At 51.2% G+C, this 12655-nt stretch overlaps 1 protein-coding gene across 5 annotated transcripts in view; it reads left to right on the top strand.

Moving 5' to 3' along the window:
• Window positions 1–12655, top strand: part of FAM124A (family with sequence similarity 124 member A) — a 50435-nt gene that overhangs the window by 21147 nt on the left and 16633 nt on the right. For all 5 annotated transcript variants that reach the window (XM_068165253.1, XM_068165255.1, XM_068165254.1 and 2 more), the window contains exon 3: window positions 2365–3104. In XM_068165253.1, the coding sequence (XP_068021354.1) occupies window positions 2365–3104 (740 nt within the window). The remainder of the gene's footprint in view (window positions 1–2364; window positions 3105–12655) is intronic.

Here is a 12655-nt window from a genome sequence, read left to right as displayed (position 1 = left end):
CCCTCAGCTATTGATGTTGTCACCTGCTCAGAGAAGGCCACCAGGTTGGTCAGGCAGGATTTGCCCTTGGTGAAGCCATGCTGACTGTTCCCAATTCTTCTGAGCCAGTAGTGACTCCAGGAGGATCTGCTCCATGATCTTTCCAGGCACAGAGGTGAGACTGACTGGCCTGGAGTTCCCTGGTTCCTCCTTCTTACCCTTTTTGCAAATGGGGGTAGTGTTTCCCCTTTTCCAGTCTGTGAGGACTGACCCAGACTGCCAGGACTTTTGAAATATAATAGAGAGGGGTTTAGCAACCTCCTCTGCCAGTTCTCTCAATGTCCTGCTTAAACTGGAATGAAGCTGGAGGTGGGGAGATTGAGGCTGGAGGTATCACAGTATCACAGTATCACAGTATCACAGTATCACTTAGGTTGGAAAGGACCTCGAGGATCATCGAGTCCAACCTGACACCGCAGACCCCATGACTAGACCATGGCACCAAGTGCCACGTCCAATCTCCCCTTGAACGCTTCCAGGGTCGATGACTCAACCACCTCCCTGGGCAACCCATTCCAATGCCGAATGACTCGCTCGGTGAAGAACTTCCTCCTCACCTCGAGTCTGAACCTCCCCTGGCGCAGCTTGAGACTGTGTCCCCTTGTTCTGGTGCTGGTTGCCTGGGAGAAGAGGCCAACTCCCTCCTGGCTACAACCACCCTTCAGGTAGTTGTAGAGGGCAATAAGGTCACCCCTGAGCCTCCTCTTCTCCAGGCTAAACAATCCCAGCTCCCTCAGCCTCTCCTCATAGGGCTTGTGTTCAAGGCCTCTCACCAGCCTTGTTGCCCTTCTCTGGACACGCTCAAGTGTCTCAATGTCCTTCTTAAACTGAGGAGCCCAGAACTGGACACAGTACTCAAGGTGCGGCCTAACCAGAGCAGAATACAGGGGCACTATGACCTCCCTGCTCCTGCTGGCCACACTATTCCTAATGCAGGCCAGAATGCTATTGGCCCTCCTGGCCACCTGAGCACACTGCTGGCTCATATTCAGGTGGCTGTCGATCAGCACACCCAGGTCCCTCTCTGTCTGGGAGCTCTCCAGCCACTCCGACCCCAGCCTATACCTCTGCATGGGATTGCCATAGCCAAAGTGCAGCACTCGGCACTTGGACTTGTTGAAAGCCATCCCATTGGACTCTGCCCATCTGTCCAGTCGGTCGAGGTCCCTCTGCAGAGCCTTTCTACCCTCTAATTGACTAACATCTGCCCCTAACTTTGTGTCATCTGCACAAAGATGAGGTGAGGAGGAAGTTCTTCCCCATGAGAGTGGTGAAGCCCTGGAATGGGTTGTGCAGGGAGGTGGTTGGGGCCCTGTCCCTGGAGGTGTTTAAGCCCAGGCTGGCTGAGGCTGTGGCCAGGCTGATGTAGTGTGGGGTGTCCCTGCCCATGGCAGGGGGTTGGAACTGGATGATCCTTGTGGTCCCTTCCACCCCTGACTGATACTATGATACTATGAAACTGAGGGGCCCAGAACTGGACACTCAAGGTGTGGCCTGACCAGTGCTGAGTCCAGGGGCACAAAGCAGTAGTTAAGAAAGTTAGTTATTCTTATCTTATCAGTTTGCACTTCAGGGTCGACATGCATGCAGTCTGGCCAAGACCAAAAGTCAGAACAGGCTGAAGCTGAAGTGAGTGAGAGAAGGAATGTTAGTGATATTTGCTGTGGTACATCTCACATCTGACCAATGAAATTTATTTAGATTTAATCTTTGCTCTCCTTTTTACACCTAAACATTCAGCTGGAGGATTCTGCAGCTGTCCTTTTCTTAAAGGCACAGCCTAATCTACCTGAAGGGAGGTTGTAGACAGGCAGAGGTTGGTCTCTTCTCCCAGGCAGCCAGCACCAGAACAAGAGGACACAGTCTCTGGCTGTGCCAGGGGAGGTTTAGGCTGGAGGTCAGGAGGAAGTTCTACACAGAGAGAGTGATTGCCCATTGGAATGTGCTGCCTGGGGAGGTGGTGGAGTCACCATCCCTGGAGGTGTTCAGGAGGAGACTTGATGGGGTGCTTGGTGCCATGGGTTAGTTGATTAGGTGGTGTTGGATGATAGGTTGGACACAATGATCTTGAAGGTCTCTTCCAACCTGGTTTGTTCTATTCTATTCTATTCTATTCTATTCTATTCTATTCTATTCTATTCTATTCTATTCTATTCTATTCTATTCCATCCTATTCTATTCTATTCTATTCTATTCTATTCTATTCTATTCTATTCTATTCTATTCTATTCCATTCCATTCCATTCCATTCCATTCCATTCCATTCCATTCCATTCCCTTCCAGCCTGTCACAACCTGAGGCTGTTTTTCTCTCTGCACTCCCAGGCGAGCTCTCTGTGGAAGGCATACAAGACCCGTTCCTCGTTAGCGTGCATATAATCACAGACCCGGGTGAATCCCAGACTCTCCAGCAAGCCATCGACAGACTGCTGGCCTGGATCCACCCAGACCTCCAGCTGTTCCGCGTGTCAGAGAGACGCGCGCCCCGGAAGCGGCGGCAGGCGGGCAGGGCCGGGGCTGCTCAGCCCGCCCTGGCCATCATTATGTTTCTCCAGGAGGAGTACGGGGAGGAGCCCATCCTGCAGCTCCATGAAACCTTCCAGCGGCCCCCTTGGCACTACCACCACACCGAGAGGGTGCAGGGGAAGTTCCTGCCTTACATGCCCTGCAGCCAGGACTTCTACACTCTGGCCCCAGAGACTCCCCTCTGGGCCATCCGCCCGGTGCACTACGGGAAGGAGATCATTCGCTTCACTGTCTACTGCAGGGGGGAGAACTTCGGCGACAGTCTGAAGTTGTACGAGTTAATACTGAAAAGGCCAGTGTGCCAGCAAAAGGCAGACTTCTGTGTATTCCCTCTCTACTCCAACATGGAAATAGACATCCAGTTTTCCCTGAAAAAGCTTCCCAAGGGCCAAGTGCCAACGCCGACGGAGTCAGCCGTGCTGGAGTTCAGAGTGAAAGATGTGGGGCAGCTTGTGCCCCTCCTGCCCAACCCCTGCAGCCCCATCAGTGAAGGCAGGTGGCAGACGGAAGACCATGATGGAAACAGGATCCTTCTGCAGGTGAGTTCGATACAGAGGGGAACAAAAACATGTTTGTTGCTTTGGAATCGAGTAGAGTGGAGTAGAGTAGAATGGAATGGAGTGGAATGGAATGGAATGGAATGGAATAGAATAGAATAGAATAGAATAGAATAGAATAGAATAGAATAGAATAGAATAGAATAGACCTGACCAGACCAGACCAGACCAGGTTGGAAGAGACCTTCAAGATCATCAAGTCCAACCTATCACCCAACACCATCTAATCAACTAAACCAAGGCACCATGGGCCTCATCCAGTCTCTTCCTAAACACCTCCAGGGATGGTGACTCCACCACCTCCCTGGGCAGCACATTCCAAGGGCCAATCTCTCTTTCTGGGAAGAATTTCTTCCTAACATCCAGCCTAAACCTCCCCTGGCACAGCTTGAGACTGTGTCCCCTTCTTCTGGTGCTGGTTGCCTGGGAGAAGAGACCAACCCCCACCTTCAGGGAGTTGTAGAGAGCAAGAAGGTCTCCCCTGAGCCTCCTCTTCTCCAGGCTAAGCAACCCCAGTTCCCTCAGCCTCTCCTCACAGGGTTGTGCTCCAAACCCCTCCCCAGCTTTGTTGCCCTTCTCTGGACTCCTTCCAGCAAGTCAACCTCCTTCCTAACCTGAGGGGCCCAGAACTGGACACAGGACTCAAGGTGTGGCCTGAGCAGTGCAGTGTCCAGGGGCAGAATGACCTCCCTGCTCCTGCTGGCCACACTCTTCCTGATGCAGGCCAGGATGCCATTGGCCCTCTTGGCTGCCTGGGCACACTGCAGGCTCATGTTCAGCCTACCATCAACCAGCACCCCCAGGTCCCTCTCTGCCTGGCTGCTCTCAGCCACTCTGACCCCAGCCTGTAGCACTGCCTGGGGTTGCTGTGGCCAATGTGCAGAACCTGGCACTTGGATGTGTTCAATTTCATGCCCTTGGGCTCTGCCCATCTGTCCAGCCTGTCCAGGCCCCTCTGCAGCATCCACCTTTTCAAGTACCAAGACTACCTTTTGGATTCTCACAGAATGCTGCTGTTATAAGTATTATTTATGCCCACAGCATTGGTAATAACTTTCACTGCTTCCCAGCTCTATGAGCCCAAACAGTCACCTCCTGGTATCTCTCAGCCAGTAAACCAGTTGGCCCTTAGTAATCACCAGGGTATTTTCATTTACTTCAGGTGGATACTGCACCTTTTTGGCAGATCACAACCACTAATTGTGCCCCAAAGTGGTAACTTAACATCCCTGTTGAGTTACAGGCGGTGTTTAATGTTTGAATACACTTCCATGATTAGGCTAACAAGATGTGACCTCTGTGTTTTCCTTGGTGTGCTCACAGGGGCTTGAATACTTGCCAGACAGATTGATCCATGTTCTTAACCCATTTTGCAAATGCAATTACCAAGGGGCTTAGATGAAGTCAGCACAACAGCAAATGAAGTTATTCATGGCCAGGATAAGTCTGGTTACTACCACAGAAGCTATTCCTTCATTTGCAAGGAGGCACTTCAAAGGTATTTTGTCCCTGCAGCTTTTCTACCTTGGAAAGTGAGCTCCAAGGCCCAGCTATATACCAGCAGAGGCAAAGGGTAAGCTTCTCTTGACTTGGTCAGAGGAAAGGCTTAAGAGCGTGCTTGCACCCTGTGGGAAGGCACCCACACTGCTTCACCAGTGCTGAGCCCAGAAGCAGGAGCTCTGGGGTGCTCTTGCCAGAGCAGTGGGAAGAATATGTGAGCAGTGTGGCTGAGAATGTACCACACACCCCTGTGCTGGATCTACTGCAGGTTTCACAGGCCTTGGCCAAATTCCTGGCTGTCTCTGGGCATAATCCCCGCAGAGGAGGCTTAAATGCTAATGCACTTGCACTCCTGGCAGTGCAGTGTGGGAAGCAGGAAAGGTTAATAACCCATGGCACTGGCTTAGCCAGGGGAGCAGGGGTGGTGAGCAGAGAGAATAAAGTGCACAGATGGCTTCTTTAAATTAGGAGACTGCATTTGGGCAGGGTGGAAAAGGAAAAACAACACAAACCAAACCACAAAGAGTTTGGCTGAATTTCCTATCCACTCTGCATGAGGAGCAACACACAGACAGGCTTGGGAGCAGCGTGGGTGACAGCAAATGAGCATCTCACCTGAGCAGTGACTCAGTGCTTAAACAATGGACTTGCTGCCATTTCACATGCTGAGGTGTACCTGAGCCACCCAGAAGATGTCTCCTGGCAGATTAGGCTGAGGACATACAGAAGGGCAGTGCCTTCCTGGAATGTCAAGCAGGCACCCTAGGAGATGCCAGCATAGGATAGGATAGGATAGGATAGGATAGGACAGGACAGGACAGGACAGGACAGGATAGGATAGGATAGGATGGGATGGGATGGGATGGGATGGGATGGGATGGGATGGGATGGGATGGGATGGGATAGGATGGGATGGGATAGGGTAGGGTCGGGTAGGGTAGAATAGAATAGAATAGAATAGAATAGAATAGAATAGAATAGAATAGAATAGACCAGGTTGCAAAAGCCCTTCAAGATCATCAAGTCCAACCTATCACCCAACACCATCTAATCAACTCAACCATAGCACCAAGTGCCTCATACAGGCTCTTCCTAAACACCTCCAGTGATGGTGACTCCACCACCTCCCAGGGCAGCACATTCCAATGGCCAATCTCTCTTGCTGGGAAGAATTTCTTCCTAACATCCAGTCTGAACCTCCCCTGGCACAGCTTGAGACTGTGTCCTCTTGTTCTGGTGCTGGGTGCCTGGGAGAAGAGACCAACCCCCTCCTGGCTACAACCTCCCTTCAGGGAGTTGGAGAGAGCAAGAAGGTCTCCCCTGAGCCTCCTCTTCTCCAGGCTAAGCAACCCCAGCTCCCTCAGCCTCTCCTCACAGGGCTGTGCTCCAGACCCCTCCCCAGCTTTGTTGCCCTTCTCTGGACACCTTCCAGCACCTCAACATCTTTCCTAAACTGAGGAGCCCAGAACTGGACACAGGACTCAAGGTGTGGCCTAACCAGTGCTGGCCAGAATACCTATGTTCAGGCACCTGATTCACTTCAGTTCACTTTTCACTTCACTTCACTTCACTTCACTTCACTTCACTTCACTTCACTTCACTTCACTTCACTTCACTTCACTTCACTTCACTTCATGCTGAAATCCCTCCCCCCTGCCATCTTCAGCACCAAGAAGTAAGCAACATCGCTAGGAAGCCAAAAGTCCCCAGAAGTCAGTGGTTTGTTAGGAATCTGTGCTAACCCTGCCAGGAGCAAGGTAATCAGATCTGGCATCGTAAAGCTTCCATGGCAGTGAGTTGTGCCAATGAACCTGTACTGTTCTAATGAGGAGGCTATTTGCTGCCTAGTCTTGCTTTACAGAGCATCCTTAAAACCAGTGCAAATGTTAACTGATCATAGTTGTCAGTTAGAGGGGTTTGTAGCTGAGTTGCTGAGTGAATCAGCCAGTGCTTCTCTCACCTGTGCCAGCCAACTGTAATCTTAGGCAACATGCTCTGTTACCTGGAGCTTTAGTTCTGAGAAGATGGCTTGTGGACCCAACCACTGAGAATTATTGACTTGCTGCTGTGCCACCTGGGAACTCAGGTCTCTGCTACCTTGGAGATACCTTGGTAGAGTGAGTGCAGAGTGGGACAGCAAAGCTGGTGCAGGGCCTGGAGAACTCAGAAGAGTGACTGAAGGAGCTGGGGCTATTTAGTTTGAGGAAGAGGAAGCTACGGGGAGACCTCATCACTCTCTACACCTACCTGAAAGGACAATGCAGAGAGGTTGGTGCTGGTCTCTTCTCACAGGTAATCAGTGATAGAACAAGAGGGAATGGCCTCAAACTGCACCAGGGTAGGTTTAGACTGGACATGAGGAAAGATTCTTTCATAGGAAGAGTGGCCAAGCATTGGAGTGTGCTGCCCAGGGAGGTGGTTGAGTCGCCAGCCCTGGGTGTGTTTAAAGGTCATTTGGATGTGGGTTTTGGAGATATGGTATGGGGGTGGACTTTGTAGAATAGGGTCAGTGGTTGGATTTTATGATCCCAGGGGTCTTTTCCAACCTGAATGACTCTATGAAATACCTCCATCACTGTATCAGTGTATGAGAGCTTGGAAGGCACCTCAAGAGCTCATCAATCCAACCCTCTAGCCAAAGCAGGATGACTTAGGGTAGTCCACACAGGAATGCACCCAGGTGGGTTTTGAAAGTCTCCAGAGAAGCAGACTCCACAACCTCCCTGTTGCAGTGCTCTGTCACCCTCACTGTTTGTCTGGGTTCTGACCTCAGTGGAGTCTTCCTGGCAGTGCTTAATAGAGCTAATGTGTGATGAGATCACTCTCTGCTTTCTTAAAAACCCCAAATAGGCTGCAAGAGCACTCAGGAATTTTGCTGTGTCAGGTGTGGACAGCCCAGGTGGATCTGTAGGTGCATTTCTGTGAGCTTTGCCCCAAGCTGTTTATGGCACTCCTGGGTATTTGTCCTGAAACTCTTCTGCAGCCCACTGTAATACACAAAGACTCCAAATCCCTCCAGGCTTCACAAAGATTTGTGCAGAGATTATAAATGAGCAGCAGATTAGCACCAGATGAAAGTATCTGTCCCAACAGAGAGCAGATCTGGTCAGTCAGTGGCTGGGGTTGTTGTGCATCTTTGTGGTGAGCTCTTTCTCCCTGGGTTTGGAACCTCAGTCAACACCAAAGTGTCAAGCCAGGTCGTGTCTTTGTCCTCTGAGGTGGCTGAGCCTCCTCTCCAGCATCTCTGCTGAGCTTGTGGTTGATGCAGGTTGTACTGGGCAGGGCTCTGCCAGGCTGCAGCGAGGTGACACACAATGCAGACAGCAAACTGTGAGAAGGCTGAAGGAAAGGGCTTAAAAAAGACAGGTATTCAGGAAGCTTAGGCAGCTGCAACTGCTTCCAAAGCCAAGGGCAGGACTGAGGGGACAGGAGAAGGCTGTTCAGCTGAGAAGAGTGGCTGTATGTGTCTCCTGCTGTCCTTGAGGTACAGAAATAGGTTTTTCTCTGTTTGGCATCCCATGACACAAAGTGCAGTGCAAGACCAATGTCTCTTGCTTGCCTCTCATGGTTTCTCCCACGAGCAGCCACACCTGGAAATCCACTCTGAACCTTGTGGGGCTGGCAGGCCTTTATTAGAATAAACCTTTATTAGAATAAACCAAACCAGGTTGGAAGATACCTTCAAGATCATCGTTTCCAACCCATCAACCAATCCAACCCACCCAAACAGCTAACCCATGGCACCAAGCACCCCAGCAAGTCTCCTCCTGAACACCTCCAGTGATGGTGACTCCACCACCTCCCCAGGCAGCCCATTCCAATGGGCAATCTCTCTCTCTGTGTAGAACTTCTTCCTAACATCCAACCTGAACCTCCCCTGGCACAGCTTGAGACTGTGTCCTCTTGTTCTGGTGCTGGCTGCCTGGGAGAAGAGACCAACCTCTGCCTGGCTACAACCTCCCTTCAGGTAGCTGTAGAGAGCAATAAGGTCACCCCTGAGCCTCCTCTTCTCCAGGCTAAGCAACCCCAGCTCCCTCAGCCTCTCCTCACAGGGCTGTGCTCCAAACCCCTCCCCAGCTTTGTTGCCCTTCTCTGGACACCTTCCAGCAAGTCAACCTCCTTCCTAACCTGAGGAGCCCAGAACTGGACACAGGACTCAAGGTGTGGCCTAACCAGTGCAGTGTGCAGGGGCACAATGACCTCCCTGCTCCTGCTGGCCACACTCTTCCTGATGCAGGCCAGGATGCCATTGGCCCTCCTGGCTGCCTGGGCACACTGCAGGCTCATGTTCAGCCTACCATCAACCAGCACCCCCAGGTCCCTCTCTGCCTGGCTGCTCTCCAGCCCCTCTGACCCCAGCCTGTAGCACTGCCTGGGGTTGCTGTGGCCAATGTGCAGCACCTGGCACTTGGATGTGTTCAATCTCCTGCCCTTGGCCTCTGCCCATCTGCCCAGCCTGTCCAGGTCCCTCTGCAGAGCCTCTCTACCCTCCAGCAGATCAACTCCTGCCCCCAGCTTGGTGTCAGCTGCAAATTTACTGCTGATGGACTCAATGCCCTCATCCAGATCATCAATGAAGATGTTAAAGAGCACAGGGCCCAGCACTGCTCCCTGGGGCACACCACTGGTGCCTGGCTGCCAGCTGGATGTGGCACCATTCACCACCACTCTCTGGGCTCAGCCTCCAGCCAGTTCCTAACCCAGCTCAGAGAGCTGCTGTCCAAGCCAGGGGCTGACAGCTTGGCCAGCAGTTTGCTATGGGGGACGGTGTCAAAGGCCTTGCTGAAGTCCAGGTAGACTCCATCCACAGCCTGCCCCACATCCACCAGGCAGTCACCTGCTCATAGAAGCCCTGTAAGGCTAAAAGGAGGAGGAGTGATTACACTAATCTGCATGCAACTCTCCATGTGCTGTGCTAGGCTGGAACAAGTGAGGACAGTCAAGAGCCTTGGCACAGGGCTAGGAGCTAGTTTTACCTGAGTTTTAATCCTGGTTAAGTCACTGAATCCTCTCTGTGATCTCTGGCAAGCTACAGAATATAGATATAGAAAAGTCTTCCTAGTCCACATAATCCAGTTCTCTACAATATAGGATTAGCCTCTAATCTTTATTCACCAGAGGTTCATCAGATGGACCTTCTGATCCCTACATGTAGTGCAGTTCAACATTCTCATGGTCAGGAAAGCCTTCAGTTATATTGCTTTAAGAAGAGAGTATTAAAGAAAGCTCCCCTATTATTTCCTCTATCTGCTCATATCATCAGGAGCAGCACTGGGAAATAGCTCTTCTAAATAACAACATAACTAAACCAGACAGGATTGAGCTAACCTGGGGGTGCTGGTTGATGGTAGGCTGAACATGAGCCTGCAGTGTGCTCAGGCAGCCAAGAGGGCCAATGGCATCCTGGCCTGCATCAGGAAGAGTGTGGCCAGCAGGAGCAGGGAGGTCATTGTGCCCTGTGCTCAGCACTGGTTAGGCCACACCTTGAGTCCTGTGTCCAGTTCTGAGCCCCTCAGTTTAGGAAGGAGGTTGACTTGCTGGAAGGTGTCCAGAGAAGGGCAACAAAGCTGGGGAGGGGTCTGGAGCACAGCCCTGTGAGGAGAGGCTGAGGGAGCTGGGGTTGCTTAGCCTGGAGAAGAGGAGGCTCAGGGGAGACCTTATTGCTCTCTCCAACTCCCTGAAGGAAGGTTGTAGCCAGGTGGGGGTTGGTCTCTTCTCCCAGGCAAGCAGCACCAGAACAAGAGGACACAGTCTCAAGCTGCACCAGGGCAGGTTCAGGCTGGATGTTAGGAAGAAATTCTTCCCAGCAAGAGAGATTGGCCATTGGGATGTGCTGCCCAGGGAGGTGGTGGAGTCCCCATCCCTGGAGGTGTTTAGGAAGAGCCCGGATGAGGCACTTGGTGCCATGGTTTAGTTGATCAGATGGTGTTGGGTGATAGGTTGGACTTGATGGTCTCAACGGTCTCTTCTAACCTGGTCTATTCTATTCTATTCTATTCTATTCTATTCTATTCTATTCTATTCTGTTCTGTTCTGTTCTGTTCTGTTCTAAACAGTTTCTCCTATAAACAGAGCTGTTCAGAAACAGGCTGTGTTCAGTGATGTTTCCTAGTCTGTTGTACTTGTCCCCTTGTCCTTGCTCATCCACTGTTACCTCCTGTCAGGCCCTCTGGGCATGACCAGGAGCTGTGAGCCCTAGCTGTGAGCAGAAGCAGGAGTAACAGCAAATACCCTGTATAAAGTGAAATGCTCTTCTTTGTCCACAGGAACATGAGAGGAGCTAGGAAAAATGCTTAAAATGCCCTACCCCTAAAAACTGATGTCTTAGCTAAAGCAAAATTACCTTGTTAGTGGAAGCATCTCCCAGGTAGGCCAAGTACTTAAAGCTGCCCAGCTGCACGAAGCAAGTTGCCCTTCCAAGTGCTCCAGTGTAGACATGCTTTTCCCTTTCTCTCTCTCTACTTTTTAATCTGTGTTTGGTGTGGTGGGTTCAAAACTGCCCCCAACATTAAATGGCCAGAGCAGCTCAGTTGGAAGCAGGAGAAGCTGCATTTACAAGCAGAACTGCAGTGAAATGCAATGAATATGTGCAAAGTAGACAGGATTTATGATATCTGCAGGTAGGTACAATGAAGAGAAGAGAATAGAACAGAATAGGAGTAGAATAGAATAGAATAGAGTAGAATAGAATAGAGTAGGATAGGATAGAGTAGGATAGGATAGGATGGGATAGGATAGGATAGGATAGGATAGGATAGGATAGGATAGGATAGGATAGGATAGGATAGAATTACCCACCCAACACCATCTAATCAATGAAACCATGGCACCAAGCACCCCATCCAGTCTCTTTCTAAACACCTCCAGTGATGGTGACTCCACCACCTCCCTGGGCAGGGAAAAGACCTCAGAGATCACCAAGTCCAACCTGTCCCCCAAGACCTCATGACTACTAAATCATGGCACCAAGTGCCACACCCAATCTCCTCTTGAACACCTCCAGGGATGGGGACTCTGGGAAGAACTTTCTCCTCACCTCCAGCCTAAACTTCCCCTGGCACAGCTTGAGACTGTGTCCTCTTGTTCTGGTGCTGGCTGCCTGGGAGAAGAGACCAACCCCCACCTGGCTACAACCTCCCTTCAGGTAGTTGTAGAGAGCAAGAAGGTGTCCCCTGAGCCTCCTCTTCTCCAGGCTAAGCAACCCCAGCTCCCTCAGCCTCTCCTCACAGGGCTGTGCTCAAGGCCTCTCCCCAACTTCGTTGCCCTTCTCTGGACACCTTCAAGTGTCTCAGTGTCCTTCCTCAACTGAGGGGCCCAGAACTGGACACAGGACTCAAGGTGTGGCCTAACCAGTGCAGTGTCCAGGGGCAGAATGACCTCCCTGCTCCTGCTGGCCACACTGTTCCTCATGCTTGAAAGAGTCCAGCACAGAGCCACAAGGACAATGAAGGGAGTGGAACATCCTCCTTACGCGGAGAGACTGAGGGAGCTGAAGGCTCCTTAGCTTAGAGAAGAGGAGACTGAGAGGTAACCTCATCAGTGATTCTAAATAGGTAAAGGGTGAGTCCCAAGAGGCTGGAGCCAGGCTCTGCTCAGAGGTGCCCAGTGACAGCACAAGGGGCAATGGTGGATGTTGAGGTGTAGGAAGTTTCACGTAAACAGGAGGAAAAATGTTTTCCCTGTGAGGGTGACAGAGCCCTGGCACAGGCTGCCCAGGGGGGGCTGGGGGGTCTCCCTCTCTGGAGATATTCAAAACCTGCCTGGATGTGTTCCTGTGTGATCTGGTGTAGGTGATCCTGCTCTGGCAGGGGGGTTGGGCTAGATGATCTTTCATGGTCCCTTCCAGCCCCTGAAATTCTGTGATTCTGTGATTAATTTCTCCATTAATTAACTTCACTCTTTATGGCACTAAGGAACAGAGCTTGTTGTATGATAAAGAAGTAGGTTATGCCCCTCATTCTATCACCACAGACCCTTCTAAACAGTCCCTCCCCAGCCTTTCTGTAGGCTGGAGGTGAGAAGGAAGTTCTACA

Source organism: Melanerpes formicivorus, unplaced genomic scaffold, assembly GCF_026170545.1.
Source record: "Melanerpes formicivorus ecotype bairdi unplaced genomic scaffold, bMelFor1.0.p_v2 SCAF_87, whole genome shotgun sequence".
Classification (NCBI taxonomy): Eukaryota; Metazoa; Chordata; class Aves; order Piciformes; family Picidae; genus Melanerpes; species Melanerpes formicivorus.
Note: the sequence above shows the minus strand (reverse complement) of the source record. Positions and strands in the feature narration are given on the sequence as shown.